Here is a 22,545-nt window from a genome sequence, read left to right as displayed (position 1 = left end):
GGACGTGCACAAGTCCCACCGTCCACGTTAAAGAGCAAACACACAGAGCATCATCCACTTCTGTTTACCAGGTTTCCTTTTTCACAACCCGTCACTCACAACACTGAATTACGTTAGGAGATAAAGGCGGATGATTCTCCAGTAAAGGATTGCATTCTCTTCTTTGGCCATGACTGAAAATCTATTTAACACATTAACACATTTCTTCCTAAAGCAGGGTTTGATGGATGTGCTTGCCTTCATTTGAAGTGACTGCTCTTGTTTTAAAACCTCAGGGGGGTTTTCTTTAATGTCTAGGGTGGCAGAGGCATAATAATGCAGGTTTACAAATGACTATAAATTGCCACCCAATGCAACACACATGTGGATCTGACAAATGCAACGCTTTGATCTGTTCTTAAGTACTCTAGCTTTATACGCATGGCATTTTTGGTGAATGTGCCATGCTGTAAATCAGTCCATGAACAGGGTTACCTTAAACCATCAAGCAACAAAAAGCAGAGGGGGCTCTTAGCTGGCAGTTTGTCTTGCTGGCCTATTTATTATAGCCAATAAAACTATCTGTTAATGACATACCAGAGAATTATTCCAGTCATTAATTACTGTGAATAGCCACCAGTGCACAAGTGACCAGGGAAATATGATTTTATTAGGAAATTATTTTAGAGGGAAAAAACCCAGGGGCAGAGTTGAAGTCATGGCTGGGACACCCACACACACATGCATGGAGGTGCAGCTGTTAGTGTAGCCACTCGATAAGCACGTGGGACAAAAACATTAGCCAGGAATGGGCATTCTCCCCACTTTTCTCATTACACAACTTTCCCCATTCTGGCACAACATCACAACCTCCTATGTCTCTATCTCTCACTCTCACTCTCCCTCTCTCTCTGTTTCTGTCTCTCTCTCTCTCTCTCTCTCTCTCACACACACACACACACATCTGTTTGGACACAATGAGCTGTCTTTGGCCTAAAGGATGGGGGAGGAAAGAATCTCAGCTGTTGTAGTTGTCAGACCCTGGGAAAGTGATCTCTCTCTCTCTCTCTCTCTCTCTCTCTCTCTCTCTTTCTCTCTCTCTCTCTCTCTCTCTCTCTCTCTCTCTCTCTCTCTCTCTCTCTCTCTGTGGCCTTGTAATGGCATATCTCCCTCCCCTACTGATGCCCCTTGTAACCTGAGGCCTCCACTATGATCATTTTTTTTTCTCAGTGATGGAAAAACGATGGGTGCCACAGGGATTAAATGCCCGTTGTAAAGAGGGCAACGACCACTTAAATCGGGCTGATACCAAGACCTGTCTTGAGGTGTGACACTGCACTGGCTGCACTACAGACAGACTGGTCTGTTCACAGAGGGCCTGCATACCTGAATACACAGCATAACAGTCTCACAAAAAAATCAAGGACATTTGGATTACAAATGCAGACCTTGTATCCAATGAAGGCATAAATAAAATCCAATATGATGTGTTCTATAAACCCCACCTAACTGCTGTAAATGTAGTGAAATGTGGAGAAAATGAATAAATATCATATTGCACTAAATCAATGCAAAACATGAACTGTAATTGTCACTTCAAAGATCATACCATTTAGCTGCATTGTTAATATCACAGGTTACCGGGGAGCTTTCAGACTGGCTTTGTAAAGTGTCACCCATTACCCAGAAACCCATGTTCTGGGTTTGAAAGATGCTGTGCAACCCCCTCCCATTTCTCTTTGAAAACGAGCACCCAAACCCCTGTAATCCTTCTGTGTTTTGAACTAACTGTATCTGGTAGGATCTGACTGATTGCAGTTGTGTCACTAATCCTCCAAATTAAATTTCTTTGCTGCCTCACTGCAAGCTTCATATCGGTGCTGTATTGCCCATATGTGGTGGTAATGAGGGTGGGGCATTCTATTGGTGATATAAGGCCTTGTAATCCTGATCTCACCCATACTTTAAATTCTGTTGTAATTGCCCTCTTTCCAAACCAAGGTCTGATTCAAATACGAGCGCTCTCTGTTCCCTAAGCAAGGACAACGAAAAGAGGATTTTTCTCCCAATGGGACTCTCAGGAATGCAGAGTGTATTTAAGACAGGTGCTCAGGATACAACACACACTGCTGCTGCAGCAAGGATTAACTAGTGTATGCCCATATTATATGGTAGTCATTTCTACAGGAGATTGGGATTTTTTTTTTCATAGTAGAAATGATTTTGACTGGGATTACTGGAAGTCCCATTTACAGTAATCATCAGATCCAGCAGGTCAAAAATGGGAGATTTCAATGACAAAAGTTTCACTATGGTGGTTTGAACAAATATCCATTGATATGATATTACAAGTGAGATTTAGCTTGTTTTTTCTAAATATTCATAATGGCAAAAAGACAAACATTAAGAGGCTACCAAAGAAGCAACCCAAGTCCAACCCCCCACTCTCCACATGACAAGTCAAACCACCATGCCAGCCAGGCTCTGAGGCCTGGTCCTGGACCGGGCTGGGGTTCTGTACCAAGGCTTTACATTCAGATTCCTAGACGAAGGCCGGCGATGCCTTGGGCGCGACGTCTGAGAGCCTGTTGGTTCGCTAGTGCGTCCCCTCAGCCTGAAGGCAGTCGCATTTCAACGGGACACGAGCCTCCGCTTAACAGAGTGCGATCCCTCACACTGGCAGAGGCTTGCTGGCAGAAAACAGCCACCTTTTATTACTGTCATAATTAATGACCCGCGGTGCCGCCGTCTCTGAAAAGAAGGTTTTGAAGCCTGTCTCCTTATAAGGGAATTAGAGAGGCAAAGTGACGGCCAAAAAGAGCTCAATTAATAACAAAGTAAGCACAGCGTTGGGATAACATGACAAACAAAGCAGAAATTTTCATTTGGCAGTACATGAATTAATCAGTCAAACAGTCAGACATGATGGATAAACAAACGCTTGATTCATTGTGGACAGCCTGATGGGACTTCTGATTAAATTAGAGCATGCTCAAGGGGCAACAATAACTGATAGCATAGCCCAGGAAACACTGCACTGTTGACACAGTGCAGTACTCAGTGTCTTTGTCTCATCATTTGTAGTTTACATGCTGAAGTTCACAACACATATGGTGTAACAAGTTACGCAAACTTTCCATTCAGTCAAAGGGAACAACTTGCACCCTAGCAACAAATACCGTTCTATAAACATTTGATTCAACATATTAGTAGCTACAGAAAATTGGTTCACAAACAACCCAACACCATGAATAACAGTATAGTTAAAATGGGGTCAAATTGGTGGGTTAATTTAAGGAATGTTTTGTTGTCAAAGAAATCCTTGGATGGCTGTGGTGTCATTTCATTTTTTTTGCCTATAAATAAGCACAAAATATGCAATAATGTAGGGACTTGGATATCTCTGCATGATAATGATTGAGCCGTGGCCATTTTTCTCCGGTCGTGGTTTGTAAGAAGTTCTTCCCAGAGTTTTCGTAATATGACCTAATTGAATGTCCACTGTCTCTCATCCCGTTAGAAGAATTCACATTTCGCACTTCTGTTTCTTTTTGAGCCTGCTTGAAATTTAACTTTGCGTTTGGACCATTCAAAAACATTGTGGGACTGTTCAAAAGATATTAATAGATAAGCGGACCATTACATTATACTCTTGTTTATTGTTTCCTGAAGTTTTATCCCAGTCTGTACAGTTTAAGGTAGTTTTTTAAGGGTCCCAAGACAATGTGTTGGTCCGATGAACAATGATAACGGCGGGCAAGGACTAGCCACATGCTAAAACTAGCGCACATTTCTTGATCACAAGATGTCCATTCGTTTTAGGTTAATTGCATTAAAAAATAGGGCAGATTTAAATGTTAATATCTTGGCTGGCTTGATCAAATTTTGACAATTGAGGCATCTATTTTTTAGTTATATTGTGGTGTATCTAATAAAACTATTTTAAATGTGATTAAGTAAGTTTGAGAAAAATGTCCAAGTCACTAAATAATGCTGGTCATGTAAATCACTAAAGATTAAATAGAGATCAAACATTTCAAAACAATGACATTGATGAAACAGATTTCTTAATTTCCTCTGGAAAATTGTGGTTTAGGATCGACATAGAGACCTGTCTGTCAGTGTTCATAATGCTCACCAAGAATCCTGCCTCTGAGTAACTTTGTAGTTGATACTTAACAAGTGTTAACCGCAGTAGCGAACCGTTTAACTGCAATAAATAAATAAATAAACTGAGACGACAGTACAGCTTTAGAAACGCAATAAACAATAATATCTGTACTAGATAACTTCTTAAGCAAAATAAGGTTCCAACAAAATAAGGTTCACAGCTCCGTGTTCCTCGGGAGCGGAATATGTAAACAACGCTCACGAGGACATCAAAGGACTGAATCGAAACTAGCTAGCGACAGCTAGCGGCACCACAGCGGGCGGAAATTATCATACAGTTAAGCCCGCCCACTAAGAGGGAAGATATGATTGGTCAATTTTACTGTCATTTGAAACTGGTATTGCACTGAATTATAACTGCCAGGCCCTCTGTAAAACGAACAACGGGCATCACAGTCCTGATGGGGGAGACACAGGCTCACAGGCTTCCACTTAAATTAACCCCTCACCTTCCAACACAGATTGAATAGACACGGGTGAATAATTTATTTGCTTATATTTTTATTTAGATGTCGATTGTCAAACTGTAAGTAGATTAAAAAATTGGATAAATTATATATATTTATGTTTTAAGAATATTTTAGGCCCTCTGAGAGGGCGTAGAGGGCCCTGACGGTTTCCCACTGGTTAACCGTATTCAATGGACTATGAGTGATATGCTCTTTTTCTGGCAAGAATGCGAGCCGTAGCACCAGGTTCTCAGCGCCACCTAGGAATAGCATATTTTATTTGTAACTTTTGCCATTTTCCAATGATCACATGCAGTTTAAAAATTGTTGTTTATATGGGAATTGTACAAGTACTTGTACACAAGTACAAGTTTTGTTGGAATTTAGAAGGCTGTTTATATCCTATTCACTTTCTAAAAGTTCAAATGTAACTGTCCTACTGAATCTGAATCTGGCTGAATTTATAAGTATATCTGTGTATCAACATAAATTGAAAGCCAGCATTATATTGGACCAGATTACATGGACCAGGAGCTCTAAATAGAGTGGGAACGATAGGGTGCCCAAAACTGAGCCTTGTGGGACACCGTAACTCTTTTAGGCTATGAAAACTCAAATTGTACTCCAACAATAAACAGAAAGACAGAAACACACCCACAATCTGGTCAGTAATATATCATGAACAACTTTCACTCATGTTGAGTATATGGTATATTGCTTTCTGGAATATGACTGGAACACATGCATTCTGTTGCTACTTAAGACAGAGTAATTGAGTGATAACTTAATCCAACATTTTGGAAATAAAAGGCATGTGGGAGATCAGATAGTTGGAAATATACAGGCGGTCTAACAAAGACATATTTAAAAAACATCGGGCACTTGCCCAAGATGAGAGATGATTTTTTTGTTAAGTGTTAACAATCGTAGATTGTAGCATGATGGTAGTAGGAGAACACAGCACTGGTGCCAGAAGACCTTTGTGGAACGGGCTTTCTGCCATATCTGGGGGCACATGGTGGTTGCTCTTTAATAGTGATCAAATTGCAAATAGTTTTAAATGACATTACTTCATAAATGTTTCAAAAAACACAAATCACAGACTATACCTCGAAGCTTGGCTGTCAGGAGTTTGCTTGTCACATGTAAATTTAAGATCAAATCATAAATTTAGGTTCAAATTAGCATTTTCTCTCTCTCCTTTCTCCTCCTCTCTCTCCCTTTCTCTCCCCCTCCCCCCACTCTCTCCCACCTTCACTCTCCCCCATCTCCCCCCTTCTCTCTCTCTCCCTCTCTTTCTCCCCCTCACTCTCTCTCCCTCCCCCTCTCTCTCTCCCTCTCTCCCCTAGGCCTCACGCTGGGTCCCTCCATGCTTTCATGCTGAAGCGATTCTGCTCACTCTCCCCCTCTCGTGTTAAGTTTGCAAAGTCCAATTTTCAGCTAATATGGAGGTCGTGACAGAGGCCACACAGGTCTTGGTAGGACATAATAGCAACAGAATTGTAAATATAAGCTTTAGGGAGGGCCGCGCAGGCAGGGGGGTTATAGTGTGAGGGTGTATAGAGGCATGGGCACAGACTTGAAGCATCAGATTTTCCATCACAGTGTGTCTCATTAGATGTTTGGAGGTACTTGACAGCAGGTATGTGTCCTTAGAAACACTTCAGCTTCATAATCTTTTAATATATCAACTAATTTGATCATGAATTTGACAGGTGCCACCAGTGAGCAGGGCCTGTCAACCATGATACGGGAGAAGAGAAGAACTGCTCTATCAGGAGTTGCAATGTGGATTCTATTTTCATTGTCCTATCACATACAAATAATAAATTGAATAATAACTTGAAATCAACAACCACTGTATTCTGATTTTCCAATATGCCATTCTAATTCCTTAAATGCACGTTTCTGAGAAGAAACTTTTGACAAAGGGTGAAGCAGAAACCTGCCCGGGTCATTTTCAAGACCTTGTTTGTACTGTGTGACTGCACTCTCCTCCTCCTGCTCCCCAAGAGGAGCTGGGCAGGGCTAAGCCTCCAGCAGGAGCGTGGCTGAATTCCTCCAGCTCCCAGCAGCACCGCACCTCCCCCCAGCCTCCTTTGTGGCTAGCCATGCGCGGGAGGCAGAAGAATCCCCCCGAAAGGCGGCCGGGGCCCAGAGCTGCCGCCTCCTCTGACAACTTCAGCGTTAATTTCCCTTTCATCTTGTGTGTGAAATTGGTGCTGGTGTGGCACTGACCTCTGGCATTATGAGGTCAAGTGTTGAAATCTGATGTGTGCCTCTCAGGCAAGCTGAAATCAGACTGACAGTGCTCAGAGATAGGTGTTGGGGAGGGTTAAGGAGAAGGTTTGTTCCTCCACAGAAGGGTTACAGGACTCAAAGGGAACATGCAAAAATTATATTGGCACAATTTTTTTATAAGCCCGAGAAAACATTCAGTTGCACCACTTTCCTTTAGCATTTAATATTGTTGGAAAGGCCCAAGTAAAAACATTGTCAGCAGTGATAACATCAGCCTCGGGCCTGCGATATTATTTTCTGCATCAAGCTAAATTGTGTTGTCCTTTATTAGCATGTGAAATGACAGAGTAGAATAATAATTCAATGCAAACACGTTAAAAGGCAATAACATGTCGCAGAGTCCACAGCACCCACGGCCACAACACTTCTGTTGTGACACCTGGTGCTGTGTGCTCCAGCTTTATCGGTGCGTACAAAGCAAAGCCATCCACATGCAAGGCTGAGATCATCCTCCCAGATACCAGTATCCACCTCTGCATTTCATGCCTATGCTGTCATGCAGCCTCCAATTCGCTATGACTTCCAAACTGAAAAACACAAGTTAACGTCTTCTCTTCTAAAGATATTCATAATCATAAACACAGTAATAAATGCAATCTCGAGTAGGGAGAGGGGGAGGAGGCAGAAAGAAAAACATCTAAGCAGATTAGTATTAGATATGATTTCTATGATAAGGTTCCATAATTTGGCTTTTAGAGATAACTCCAGGGGCTGGCAAGCCGAACAGTGCCAATTTACTATTTAGTTTGGGTTTTTTTTTCATCCTTTTTTATGTTTTTATCTCGCCTGTTGAAGGGCTTTTCATCTCTGCTGATTTTCACTCTTTTTTTTGTATTATCCCCAGAAGGTGAGATCACACGCCAGCAGAAGGCAGACTGGCATGCTTTAAAGGGATGGACAAAATACAAATATTTGAAAATGTATTTCATGGTAATTATGTCAAGTTTCATGGCCTGAGCAGTGCACTGAGGCACCGCCTAGATGCCTTAATTTGTATAGAAATTGTAATCATTTGTTCATTTCAAGGTGAAAATTGCATTTTTTAATTTAAATTGTATACTGCATGATAGGTTATTATCTAGAAAAATTGTCTCTGTGTATTCGAGTCTATGCCCAGCCGTCATGGGTGTTTAGGTGTTGACTGGTTTTCAAAAGCAGGGTTTATGCATGGATCTCCTCATAAAATGCACCGAGGCTTCCTCGTTATTTGGGTTCTACAGTGCTACAGCTCATTTCCATATTTTGTTATTAATATGAATTAGTCTGGAAGCCTAGTTTAGTTTTCAAAAGCAAACATACAAATAACCTTCATGATTTATGTCTAACTTATGTCCTGGATTGACAAGCCCACTGTGAGCCCCCCACCCTAATTTTTTCTCTCTCTCAGGTGCAGTGGAAGGTGTGAGTTATAGAGTGATGTGGGGAGTGGAGTGGGGTGGGGGGTATGAAAGGGCCAGTGTGTGGAGAGCTTGCAACTGTTTGGCATGAAAGTGTCACCTGCACCAGTAAGATCTTTCAATAGGTATCGAGTGGTTTTTAGAGCAAGTAGGGTTAGAGAGACTTCCAGTTTCCTCACAGCTTAATTGTGAAGTGATGCTGGAGTGCAGAGATTAGAGTGTGGGGGCAGGGAGGGGCATACCCAGCAGCCTGGCATGGAATACCAGGGTTACTATGGAGGACTATAATCTTGTATTTCAGTGCCTGGAGACGGCAAATGAAAGGCTTGGCTTAAAAGAGAAGAACTTCCTGTCAGTTGAAGCAAGGAATAAAATTGTCTTTACCATATGAACATCCATAGTAAAAATACTCTATTGTGTCAGAGTATAATGTTTTAATAAGAAATATATTTAACAATGGTTTCAGTGAAAGGATACATTCTTTTTTCCTATAACAATCTCCTACTAAGTAGTCTACTTACCAATCCAGGTTATTAGCCAATCATGCGATCTGTCAGTGTAAGCTGATTGTGGGAATGTAGAATCCCCTCAGTGGAGATCAGACAGGCAGGCTCAGGTACATAATGTATCCTGGAATAATTATGGGATTTAAGCAGATGTAAGGCTTTGTAAGTGCTTTCTTTGTTATATTTTCGAGTGGTTGACACAGCAGAGTCCCTACAACACAATAGCCTAAGGGGTTGTTCATAAAGGGGGGTGGGGGGGGGGGGGGGGGGAGGTTCAAACTTCTTCAGACAGGTTTTAATCACTTCATACCTTGTGGCATTTTTTCCCTTGTAATGATAATGTTTGGGTGACCCAAAATACTCATTATCAACTAACCACCAGGCCTTTAAAATACTTTGAAATGGCTTCAATTTCTTAAATTATGTTAATTGGTAATGCTCTTTAAATATTAAAATAGCTATTTTTTATCTTTGTTTTTATACTCAGTGTAATTAATGAAAGTTATAATATGAAGTTTAATAAATATGTATGTTTAAATTCAAATTACATATGATTATATTTTTATTACAAGTTATATTTTTATGGACTATTACTGCCTTTTTAAAAATATATCATTCATTCTTTAAATAATCATAATTTTAAACATATTTAATATAGAGAGCAATTATAAATTAATATAGAGAGATTATTACATTTGTTGTTTTAGCAATGATATAATGACCATATGTAATTATTTTCATTATTTTCTCTTTATTGGAATACAATCAGAAAATACATTTTCTATGCAGTATTTAAAACAGAAAGAAATCAGTAAAACAGGCCGTATAGGCAACAGTGGTGAGTATTGTGTGACCTCCTCTCACACCTGAACCACAGCAGGAGTTTGGCTCTCTTAAACGTTAATGGAAAAGATCCTGGATGGAATGGTAGCAGGAGATTACTTCAGAAAATGTCAGAACCGTATACCCAAAAGAGTTCAACATGTGCTGACTGCCAAGGGAGGTCACACTAAATACTGAATTTTTCCTGTAGAAAGCTTTTTATTGCAAAAAATGTGTTAATTGTTTTTATTACTTCATATATTACATTTATAGCTTCACAGACACAGCACAGCAACAGCAATTTTTTTTGTGCTATTTACATCAACCATACTTTTATCATAATTTCATCATATAAATTAGTAAAATGTATTAAATGATGGCATTTCCTAGGAAATTTGAGACTAGGGCTTGCAAACGAAAACTACAGCAAAAGAAATGAGCACAAACAAATGTGCTAAAATATAATCCTGAATTAACCACGTACTTCACAAGTGGTCAATGGCCTTTGCGATCATTTGCTAGGCGATATTCCTGTACACACTGTCGGCATGTTCTTAAGTTTGTATTTCTGTTTTCCTGTGGTATGTAGACATACAATTGTATTGACTCATACTGTCATTGCTATTGTATTGTGCTAAAATCCTCATTTTTAGGGAATCCCAAATATTTCATAGTCCATAGGACCACTAAATGGTTTCATCCGGCCCTGAGTTCCTATGTAAATTTATACTGTCAACTATTTACTACATAATACATAAACTATAAACAAGTTCTTTTCATAGCAACGAGATGAGTAATAATAACTAGTGTATTTGAAATAACACACAGTTTGTAATATGGAGTAATATGGAATGATCTAATTTCTCTTCAATTCTCTTAACAAGATTCTCTTAACAAATCACAAACAAGGGACAGTAATTACTTATTGTATTATGCTTATTAAACATGGATGGACAAAAATGATGCACAACTGATGGATGGACAGTGATAACTGAAGGCATTATGCCAGTGCATGTTTTTTAAATGACAAAGCAGCCACTCCCATGACAGTAATATTGTACATATCTGAAATGGCTTTTTATGACAGTATGTTGTCCCGAAGACAGCTGAATCATAAAGAGAAGCTCCTCAGTGCAAAATCACATACCAGTGACATGTCATCATCTCACGCAATTGCTGAAAGTCTCCCAGACAACTCCTAGCTTGTCTGCAGCAGGTCTGCTTTTCAAATCCTGTTATACCCAAAAAATGAACTCACCTCTCCAATACACAAGGTGTTTCAACAGCTACTCAGTGGCATTCCCTTCGAGGTCGTTCGTCTCAGACCATAAGCTGCGGGATACACACTGCCGAGCATTCAGATGCCCTCATGGGCAGGTCTGAAGGGGATAGCCTGAGGCTACTCAAACCATCACACAAGCCTTCTGTGAGGGAAGTGACACTGAACCGTCTGTGTTGTGATGTTGCTTTTTAAAATGCTTTATTCACTCAATGATCAGCCCAATTACTGGAAACTATTTTTGCCATCTTAAATCACTACTACTATCAATGCTCTTAACTTCAAAGGGGTTGCAAAATGCTGTATTGTCGAGAACGGGATTTAGTCATGATTACAGTTTTAGTATAATCGAAGCACTAAACAGTGTGTGCATTGTAATGTCAGTAAATATGAATACTTTTGAGAATTATGGAATAGAAATATTCATGATTAAAACCTGTACACAGGTGATGTCAGTATGAGAAAAACCTTTAGGGACAGATCTGTATAGAGAAAGTAGAGATATTGTGAGTACACAAATGTTTTAGCCAACATTTTTAATTATTGGATATTTGTAACTAGCTCATGGAGACGTCCTCCTGAGAAATGACCATTACCATGTCAGTAAGACTGTGGATGAAGGCACAGAAGAAACTGAATGGTGATGGTTGTCCAGTTTTTGAGCTTTAATCAATAACAGTGCTACAGTAAAGACACCAACAGGCTGAAGGTAGGAAAGCCAATACAAGTTCCCACTACGCTATTGTTTTATACAGCAGAATAAATTATGCAATGATAATATACATACATGCCAAACAAAAAGATAACAAAGAAACATACAGATGTCTGAAAAAAATGTGTGAAGATCAAAATGTGATGGAACAACTAAAATAAAAATAATAATAATAACTGGGTAGGCATAACAGCGTCAAGTCAAATAGTGCTTTGAATATCCCAAAGGTAGATTAATATTTGTGTTAGAAGTGAGTGCTACACACTAAAAACGTTTTTAGATATTTTTTGTCTTTCTTTTTTATTACAAAACATTTGAAGTGTTAAAATGAAATACTATCAGTATTCATTGGCCATGGTCCAGAGTAAGATTTTCCTGTTATCTTGAACACTTTACATGCTTAACCTGGGTGCCATGACATGTTGTGGCCTGAACAAGCTTCCTGATTGCTCACCAATTTCTTTGGATCTATTTTGTGATTGGTTCTGGTTGGAAAAGCTCCACCCTTTGTGATGTCATGACCAGATGGTGTGAGTATGGCTGTGTTCGAAATAGACTACTACATACTGGATACTGCATACTGGACTCAGTATATACTGGATACTGCATACTGGTCCTCGTAGTAATATGTAGTACAGTTTCCAGTATGCGACAAAAGCAAAGCACACTACGGGGTCACGTGAACGTAGCGTTGCATGATGGGATGCAGTACACCACGAAGATAGCTCTGTTCACATACTGGAATATTTTGCGGAAGTAGTAGGTCATCCGGGTATGTTTCACGTACTGGAAATTTTCATTTTGGTCACATACTGCATACGACATACTGATATGGGGCTCGATCAGTACGCCAGTAGTATGTAGTAGACTATTTCGAACACAGCCAATGTGTATTACCAGGCTTTGTAATGGGACCCAAGCTAGACGGAGATATGGGAAGGTGCTCTTCACTTGTCCTGCACAGCAGAAACAGTGGCTGAGCTCTGAGTTCATAGGCATGGAGGTCCTGTGGTCATAGAGCTGTGATGCTCAACTGAGTCATGAAATAAGGAATCAAGGGACACGTGTAAACTCAAAATACTTCTCATTTATGTGGCTCAGAATCAAAACATCCTTTTTCAGAGGGATTTTATGTTTTTAAGACGCTGATACGTTACAGCAATTGATGATTTACATTTTAATTCTGTGGCTACTTTTATATCTTTAGAACAATAAATGAATCAAAAGAGGGCCAATAGAGTACAGTATTTTAAGATTTATTTTGAAAAAAGACTATTGTATTCTGTTAAGTCCACCTCTGTCTACATGTTTTAACCACCGATTCACATTCTAAAGTTGTCACGGTCGGCCCCTGACTCCTCCCACGGGCTCGTTGGTGTTCGTGTATACGTTCATCTGTGTCTATGTGTGCTTACATCCATGTGAGTATCATAAAGTGTGTGCCTCTTGTCTTGTTATTATTATGTGTTACGCTCAAGTCTTGTTATTGTCTGTGTAATTCATTATGGGTGTTACCTACGTTCTTTGTAAGTTGGTGTCTGAGTTCAGTCCCGTACGTTCGTCTCGTTACATGGTGAAAAGATGCTCTCTGCTTGGCATCCCCTTTCCTCGCACCGTTACAAAAGCACAATACACCTATATGTTTTACTGTGATCAATTTAAAATAATTAACAGCAAGTGCTACCACATTAGTGTATTTTCATGAGCACAAATATATTTTTCAATATCGGAATATGAGCCCACATTGCTCCTTCAGTAAGTATAATAATTAAATTAAGATTTATTTCATCTGAGGTAATCATTGCTGAAGGTATACCTGTGATGGAATTGTCAATACCTAGGCAGTAAAAAAGTGCAAGACATTTGTGGAATGTTGAACAGTAAGAGCTCATGAGATATTACAGAAATGTTTTTAAATTGAGCACCTTTTAACATGAGCCACAGTAGAAAATCTCAAAGTAATCCTACTGCCCTCAAATAACCTCGAAAAGTAAAACGTTTATGTGCAATTCAAAGGTTACGTGTGCTTAAAGATCATAGTGGTAATACTTAAATGAAATAGACTGCTTTTGCATGTAACAATCTGGGTTTAATGCTTCAGGAATGTCAATGTTGTCTTACTCCATAAGACAAAATGATCATAAATAATACTGACAATTATCTCCTGCTTTTGGTCAGGAGGTAGGCTGCTTCTCTCTCCCTTTTAAGACTGTTTTCATTTCTCACTGTTGTGGCTTTTCCCAGTGGCGATACGTGGGGACGTAGGGGAAAGGATTGGGGCGTCCTGGAGCCCTCATTGGCCACTCGCTCTCTGGAGGACTCCGCTGAGCTAGACACCCGTTGACTTGCTCAGATCTCTTGGAATGTCAGGCTTAAGATTAAAATGTGAAGGTCGAATAACACGCAGTGCAGGAAGCCCTAGAAAGCTATCGGCCTCTCTCCATGCGTGCGACTCTGTGAAAACCGAACCTTGCAGAAGAACCAAACATTACAAAGAAGTGTAAACAAAACATCATTACAATAATAATTGCAACGGTAATAGGAACAACCACGATCATTATATCAAATATAACTTTTATACCATCATTTTAAGTCCTATAAACAACATGGTCCACGTATTTCGCAATGGGGAGGTGGCTGCAGGTGTATCTGGTGTGTGCTAACATAGGTTAGGAGCGCTAACACCAACTGCTTTGCTCGGGGCATGTCTGATCCAGGCCCAGATAACAGATACTAGCCTTCCTCCATCCCCTCTGAAACCCTGAAAGAAGCTCTGTCATGATGGGGGGGGGTGGGGGAGTGAATATGGGGTACATGGGTCAAGATGAAAGCCTGTACTGCAGTATCTGTTTATGACATGGCTTTCATGTTTGAACCCAGCCATAGTTTTGTGTGTGTGGGGGGGGGGGGGGGGGTGTCTAAGGCTGTCCATGATTTGTGCCATTTGTCTCTTCTCTGCCCCGGTGAGGGTGGGGTCAGCGCGATGGACACAAGGGATGCTGGTGAGGCGGGAAGTTGCGCTGGGTCAGTAGGCCCGTCAGTAGGCCTGGCCTGTCTCCACCTGCAGCAGCCCTAGCACGGCCGACGGCTCCCCAAGCTTCATCCTCCTCTGCGTGGAGAGGCTCACGTTCTTCGCCAAGTAGTCCACTGCAGCTACGCAGGAGAAAAACAAAAACAAAAGTCAAACCGCCAACAAACTGCCCCCAAAACCTGAGCATTCATTCCATAAGGTGTCTGGGAAAATGAGTCCAGTAGACTGAGTCATAACATAATGTGGTTATTTGGAGCACAGGCAGCTCCTCCAAACTACTGACTAATATGCAGCTGACGGCTGTTTGGGGAAGTAAATGAACCACCTGTTCCCTTCTGTCATTCACTCCTGTCAGGCAGAGTTTTCCTCATTCCTCATTATCTCTGTCAGAGACGCCTTCTGCATTCTACACTCCCTCATCAGCCAGTATCAGATCAGGACCGACTACTCAGCCACTAATCCACATCATCTTTCCCTTTCTCTTAGTAAATGGCACCTAACAACAAGGTGTCAAGAGAGAGGTGGGCAAATCGCTGAGAAACACAGTGCCCAGAAATGCATTTTCCAAGCAAGGAGGGTTTTGACATTTTTTTAGCGTTCAGAAAACTGCTGTGAAATTACACCACCATGTTGTTTCCAGTCACATAAGGCAGCTTTAGATAATAATTCTAAATCTTGCCTGCCAGTGCATGTAAGTGTACGGCTGTAAGAAGTGTTGGCGAGAGGGCGGAAAGGCGAGATGAGAGAGATTTCCGCTGGATAGGTAGAATGCCACCTGATCCACCCGACACGGTGTGACTAACAAAGCCCCAGGAGCCAGTGCTGGCAGGGGCTGATGTGAAGTCCCGCTTTTCGGGGAGATCTTTATCAGGAGCACGTGTCGGGAGCAACCCGTGGGCTGATCCGAGGGTCAGAGGGCACGCCGTGTCTCGCCCGTCGCCTGGGACCCCAGTATTGATCTGGCTCACACCTCACAAGGTTTCAATTTGACCGCACGAGCTGAAAACGTCAGAGAACACTGCAGGGCTGAAAAGCAGCACACGGCACCGGGGGAGTGACGTGGACGTACTAAGAGCAGCTCTAGTCCGGCAAGGGGCAGAAAACAAGGAAGCTCCAATTAACTGCCTCCTCCTTCCATTTTAAAACAGAAAATATACCCAGGTCCCCCTCACAACCTAATCCATAGTCAAACTGGTAAGGGGTATTATTAAGTTAGCACAAGGCTGGGGAAGGAGGATGCCTCGAGCGGGTATTTTCTATGTACCCCTCTTCCCATGCCCATGGCCAAAATGGATAAACTTTGAAAATGGAGTTAAAAAGTAGTTAACTGAAAATGAGGAAAGGTTGTGTCAAGCTCAAGGTTCTGTGTACAGATGTCTAGAGGAGAGTAAGATTTAAGATTCTTTATTTGTCACATGTATAAATTGTGGCGATACAAGATACACAGTATCTTATATATTATATATTAATATATATAAGTACCCAGACACAGTAACTGTGTGTCTGGGTACTTTCAGACCACAGCAAACCACAGACTTTATTGTCTGGTTGCTAAAATTGGCACAACAGCCCTAACATTTTTGAGCGAATCGAGGTGCAGACACAATAATCACCTGAATCAAGATGTCAACAGTAATGACAAAGGTTAAATACCTGAGCCGGAGAAAGTCAACAAGGGAAGACCATGATTAATGGGCAAAAAAAGCCTTATTTTAGGTGTGAGGGGTGTGAACATAAGCATGTTGGCATTAACTGCTAGCCTGTCAAGTATGTCACGTGCATGTGGTGGTAGGCGCTTTGATATCCTTGGCTGTCTGGGGGGCGTTGTTGGGGGGGGGGGGGGGGGGGGGGTATTTTCACCTCTTCTTCTTCTTTTGTGGTGCATGTCAGCGCCAGGGCGGGGCACAGTAACGGCACACGCGGACGCTGCCAGCTGTCTGTCAGCATGACAGTAAGTAGCAGGGGGGTTAGCACGCCTTAGCACGCGTTAGCACGCCTTAGCACGCGGAAGTGCGTGTTAGCCAGCGGAGAAAAGGATGCTGTCAGGAGCGGGTAGGGCAGACGGTAGCATCCGCATACCTGTGGGTGGGCCAGCTGTCCGTACTGGAGACACTCAGCCTGACAGCTGGCAAAGAGGGTAATCACAGATGACTTAACTCTGGGTTCTCTCTCTCTCTCTCTCTCTCTCTCTCTCTCTCTCTCTCTCTCTCTCTCTCTCTCTCTCTCTCTCTTTCTCCCTCTCTCACCGGAAGCCAATGTTTTTCTCCTGACATCTCGGGTTTACTCTTTAAATCCGTCTCAAACGTGCACTCTGCCTCTCGCCTTCCCCTGAGAGACAGCCCTGTCTGCGCCCTTGCGCTGGCCGTGGGGCGCGCGGGGAGGGGGAGGGGGGGCTCTCCCAGCAGCGTGTGCCCTCTAAGCTGCCATCTCGCCCAGTTCGTTTTAAAGGAAACATCAGACAGGTGCGCTTGGCGAGACACTAAGCTGGGCTGTGGATTTCACCGAGGTGGGGGTGGCATCGTGGTGGTGGTGTGCTAGGTGTGGGGGTGCGGGCCTGCCGTACTCACTCTGCCCGTACTGGCTGTACTGGTAGCCTGCTGCGACGGGATCCACGCTGTAGCCCGTGGTGCTGTAGGTGGGCGGGCAGTAGGACTGGGAGGAAGCCAGGCTCTCCGCCGTCTTGATGGGCTCCGAGCGCTGGCTGCAGCTGCCTGAGATGGAGTTGGAGGCCTCCAGGCCGCCGTGCAGTGGCGAGATGGAGAAGTCGTGCTGGGCCTGCGGAGCCACGGCGCTGGGGTTACTCAGGATGCTCATCACCTGCAGGCAGAGGGGGTGGGGGCAGCAGGTGGTGTCACTGATGGAGCTCTCTGGGCCAGCTCTGAGACAAACACGCTGTCAGCAACGATCCATCACAATCACAACAAGCTCATGCAGTTCAAGTATCCAGCGCTGGCGAAGAGTTAAACAGCTTCACAACAGCAGCATTTCACAGAATCCCAAGGGAGCACTTAGCCGCTTGAAAATGGTGTAACGGTAAATAAGGCCGAGAGTTAGAATAGGAAAGGGAGCAAGAAAAGTAAGGGAGACAGAGAGAGCAAGAAAAAAGAGTGAAGAAGAGACAGTGACAGAGAGAGAGTGTGTGTGTGTGTGTGTGTGTGTATATATATGTGTGTGCTTGTGTGTCTGTGTGTCTTTGCCAGGGTGGAGTGTCCTGAGGTTGGGTGCATAACATGCTCTCTGGGAGGTTTTAATCGGAGGCCCTCAGCCATCCCACAGCCTCTGGCCTCATGAATGATTAAAACGTTTCAAATAATAAATGCTCATATTAGACGCCCCTGGAGAATAGATCAGCCACCGTGGCAGGTCGGCATCCCCCTCTCCCAACCTGGCTTGGGTATAGCGAAATATTAGGCAGAAATCAAAGTATACACAATTCATGTATTTTTTTTCTTCTTTTGTCACTTTTAAGCACTGAGCAAAGCCAGACCGATCCTGCAACCAGCGCAGCCCAGCGAGACTGCAGGGAAACAACACGCAAGGCTACAGCAAGACGCTCAGAATGTCTGGGGAGGGCCAGCTGGAAGAAGAAACGGAGAGAGAGAAGGGAGCCGTGGAGAGGCGAGCAAGCGTTAAGCAGGAGGAGGTGACGGAGAGAGAGCGAGAGACAGCGTGGAGACGCGCAAGCTTCGTGCAGATGTGGCCGTGTCTGCCACATGCTCCCCGTCCTCCCAAACATCAGGTTCCCGTTGTGGCTCGCTACGCCCCACTGACCTCTGGCCGTCTCGGGCCCCGGCCTGCTAAACCAATTAGCCTTTTGCAGGGCTGCCAAGAACCAAACTAGGCCCACATGCACGGCCCCAGCAACATCCACAGGCTATCTGCCCTAGTTCTGACCGAGCCTCATGTTTGCCAGCTCTTTTACAAAGGCAGAGCGCAGCCTCTAAACACCAGCCAGGCTTAATGCACACAGGTAAGTGAATTTAGTTGAATCTCCTATATGCCCAGCAGTCCCAGGAAAACATACAGCACTTGGAATGTCTTAAAACCATAAAAGGACGCTGGAGACATTATACTGTACATTGAAGAATCTAAGTATGGAAAGTCCCTGGATTGAGTGGCGTTCGTATGATGCATGCACAAGGGAGGGGGACTGTGTGTGTGTGTGTGTGTGTGTGTGTGTGTGTGTGTGTGTGTGTGTGTGTGTGTGTGTGTGTGTGTGTGTGTGTGTGTGTGTGTGTGTATGCAGCCCATACCGGGCTTGGTCACACTGCAAGGAGCTGGACTGTGACCTCAGACACGGGGCTGTGAGTCAGGACCCACCCGCCCGCCCCACAGGGGGCTCCGCCCACTTGCCCCAGAGGGGGCCTCGCTGCCAGCTGGAGAGGAGAGCCGCTTAATTTAACAGCAGCTTAATTGAGCCTCTATTATATTCCGCTCTTTTGTATTCCCATTAAATTAAACGCCCGCTAACAGGACCGGGCAACATCCGGCACCAGCAAAGAAATAGCACAGAAAAGGAAGAAATATTTGTGTGCAATATTTAAATATATCATTATTTTTTATTTTATAAGTTCTTTTTTTATTTTATAAGTTTACTTGCCTGTTTCAGTGACCATAATGAGCTTTTTTCATAGTTAATTAAACTCATGAGGACAAGCCTTCAGTTTCTGCAATGCCACAATCTGCTGGGTTCTCTTAAGGAAATTTGAAGAAATTTGGGTGTAATAGCAAAGATGGAGCACGTGTATGTTCTGACTCTTGGCAGGAGTGGAGTTTTAATCAGTTGAGCACGAGGGGTAGTACGCAGGGTGGCGGGGCAGAATGGAGTGGGGGGGGGGGGGGGGGGGCAGTGCATGGGGTTTTAGGGCAGAACGCAGAGACAGAGCTGAGAGAACGCCGGGCGTCTTAGAATGCCATTCGGCTGCCGCTAAGCGGCCTGTCGCCTCTCTGATGCCATTATTGCGTCAAAAGCCAAATTATTCAAATCTTCAAATTTAGCATAACCTTATTGACATCAATTAACTGGCGAATGGAGAATGTTCTAGTGCAGTGAGGGTGGGCGCAGAGGGCGGGCACTGAGGCAAGGCCCACACCCCACTCGCTCCCCACACGGCCATCTGCAACCCAAACAAGCACTGTGCGCTGAGCACGCAGGGCAGGAGGGGCAGGAGGGGCAAGATGAGGGCGGAGCGTCGGTGGCATGACCCAGACGGGCTCCCTCCGTAGCGTTTACATGGGCCACAGCCCTCACAGCAGGACAGGTCAATGAACAGGCAGGAAAAAAAGTCCTCAAGAGTCTGGTTTGAACTGGTCTCATTTCAATAGGAGGCAACTCTGGTGTTTCCCCTAAACAAAAGCCATTTTCTTTTTGAAAGCTCTCTTTTGAAAATATCAAAAACTAAAAAAAAAAAAAAAAAAAAAAAAACTAAAAGCAGACTAAAGGCTAAAATGGATAAAGGCATTTAAACTTCAGCTACAAGGACAGGAGAAAGAGTGGGGGTAAGACCTAGGAGAGACAGGAGAGAGGGTGGGGGGGGGGGGGGGGGGGGACCTAGGCCAGGCTGGGGGTTATAATCTATTATTTCCTGCCACACTACCATCCCTAAGTAAAAATCAATATTCTTTCCACATGTCTAACCTTTTTGTATCTGATATGGCTGGTTGGAGGAAGCAGAAATATTTGCCAATCATCCCCAGGCCCTTGAGCTCTGAAGCCCCATAAGCACTAGAGGACAAACTAGCACATGTGCACACACACACACGCGCGCACACACACACACACATACACACACAAGCGCAGAGCAAAAAATACTCAACAGTCTCGAACACACTTAACTTTCTTGTCTTTTCAAACTTTCTACCCCCACAATCATAAACCCCCTCCTCCCCATGTCTCTCTCCTTTTCCCTGTCTCTCTCTCTGTCTGTCTCTCTCTCACTGTCGCTCTCTCTCTCTCACACAGCAGTAGCCAGGCTTTCATTTGTTGTTGGAGAACTGCAGGAGTAGATAATGCTGTGCAGGACCCAGTTTAAAGGCCATAGCTCCAGGCATCCCTCCTTCTCCTTCTCCTTCTCCTTCTCTCCACAGATAGATTACTTCATAAATAACAATAAAAGTAATTAATTCTCTAAACTTCAGAGCCCTCCAGCCTGCAGTATTGTAAATGTAAAGCTGGAAATTGCAACAATGTGCTTCCTTTCAGATAAATAAATAGTGTGTTCACAATACAAAATGAGAGCTTTATACCATCCTAATTTCCTTAACTGTCAAATTATATTTTTTGTCTGCCTAAGTGTATGATGCAGTTTTACTCCTTGTTAAATGTATTACCCAGAATGCACCCAGGCAGCGTTGGAAATGTTATGAGACTCCGATGACAAAAAGGAAACAAAATGATAAGAATTTAACAGCAAATAAAGTTAATTTATCACCATGACCCTATGAGTTACTCAGCCAAATATTTCACAATTGCAATAAAAGTGATAAAAAACAAAATAAAAAAGGAAATGTATGTTGAGATCTAGCTGTTTATCAGGATGCAGATTCACCTCCTAAAGCAGAATTCATATTAAAATGACTACTGTAGCCGTGCTTTTATGTCGAATGTATTCCACAGCCTCGCTCTTTGAATAGATGCACAGCAAACGGAGTTTGGGGGCCAGGCCGCGGGGCTGGGGGAACACCCTGCTGAGCTCAGCACTACAATGGCATCGGTGACAATAAAGAAGACCGTCAGCGTCATCACACAGAAGGGCAGAATCGGGCCAGTCCACCTGCTTGGGGTCTCCTCCCGGCTTAGGCCCAGGCAGAGGAGAGAAGAGAGGCCCTCAGATGCAGGGGAGGAGGGGAGGGGAGAGCAGGAGCGGCCTGAGGACAAAAGACTCCTGGAGGAGTGTGCAAGCCTGAGGGCCAGTCTGCCTGCAGAGCAGATAGGATTCCCCTCGGTACACTTCGCAGCACAGCAGTTCAGCTTGGGAACACACACGCGCGTGCATACATACACACACACACACACACACACACACACATACACGCAAACACACACAGACACAGCTTTATCCTGCCCTGACTGGATTTGCTGGAGTGTGGGAGCCAGGCTCTGGTTTTGCCAGAGAGCAACATCTCAGAGTCGGCTACAGCAGAGCTGAGCAGGGGTCACCTGTACAAAGAGCAGCGCCAGGCGCCGTGGAAGGTGACGTGCAGTTATCTCCCCAGCACAGGGCCAGATTCTTCCCTCTGCCGCCCCGCGACACTTCAACAGATTACCGCTGATGAGTGGGATGATCATTTCTGTATAAATATATTTTTTTAAACACGACACACCTCCAAAAAGATATTGGATTTGTCGGATTAGGAGGCCAAGCACAATGTGCTCCAGAGTGACATGAACACGAGAACATCTTACTCACACACTGCAACATTTTCTTTTTCAGGGGAATATCTGATGCAATGCCACAGTAATTAAGGCAGGAGATAATGGCATTCTCAGGCAGGCAGATGCATTTCTGAGAGTACCCATAATCCTTCTCTAAATCCCAACACCCCCGTCTACCAGCAAACGATGTCAAACGGAAGGACAAGCAAACAAATACACTCATCTTAGGATATTTAAGAAAAATTCTTCATTCCAAAAATTTCTGATGCAATTGCTCTCTGACTTACGAAATCCAGTTTCGTCATAACGCTGGCACCTGTTCTCAGAACGTCGAGGGAATTCACCAATGTATTTTAATCAACATGAAAAACCTGAGGTTAAAATATGTAATGATGGCCTCAGACCATTTCATTATTATTCTGCCTTTAATTGACTCAGCAATGCTAAGCTAACCATGGGCATATCCATTCACTTTCCTCCTTGATACCGGACTCAGTCGAGGTCAGCTGTCTCGTGTCTTTTCC

The 22,545-nt window shown here is 43.4% G+C and overlaps 1 protein-coding gene across 1 annotated transcript in view; it reads right to left on the bottom strand.

The window, feature by feature from the left end:
• Positions 1 to 11,582: 11,582 nt before the first annotated feature.
• Positions 11,583 to 22,545, bottom strand: part of pax7b (paired box 7b) — a 39,022-nt gene continuing 28,059 nt past the window's right edge. The window contains exons 7-8 of the mRNA XM_076991945.1: positions 17,214 to 17,524; positions 11,583 to 14,768 (exon numbers count right to left, since the gene is read on the bottom strand). Coding sequence (XP_076848060.1) covers positions 14,653 to 14,768; positions 17,214 to 17,524 — 427 coding nt within the window. The 3' untranslated portion in view covers positions 11,583 to 14,652. The remainder of the gene's footprint in view (positions 14,769 to 17,213; positions 17,525 to 22,545) is intronic.

Source organism: Brachyhypopomus gauderio, unplaced genomic scaffold (assembly GCF_052324685.1).
Source record: "Brachyhypopomus gauderio isolate BG-103 unplaced genomic scaffold, BGAUD_0.2 sc88, whole genome shotgun sequence".
In the NCBI taxonomy this organism is placed as follows: Eukaryota; Metazoa; Chordata; class Actinopteri; order Gymnotiformes; family Hypopomidae; genus Brachyhypopomus; species Brachyhypopomus gauderio.
The sequence above is the reverse complement of the archived record's forward strand: the minus strand, read 5'-3'. Positions and strand labels throughout refer to the sequence as shown.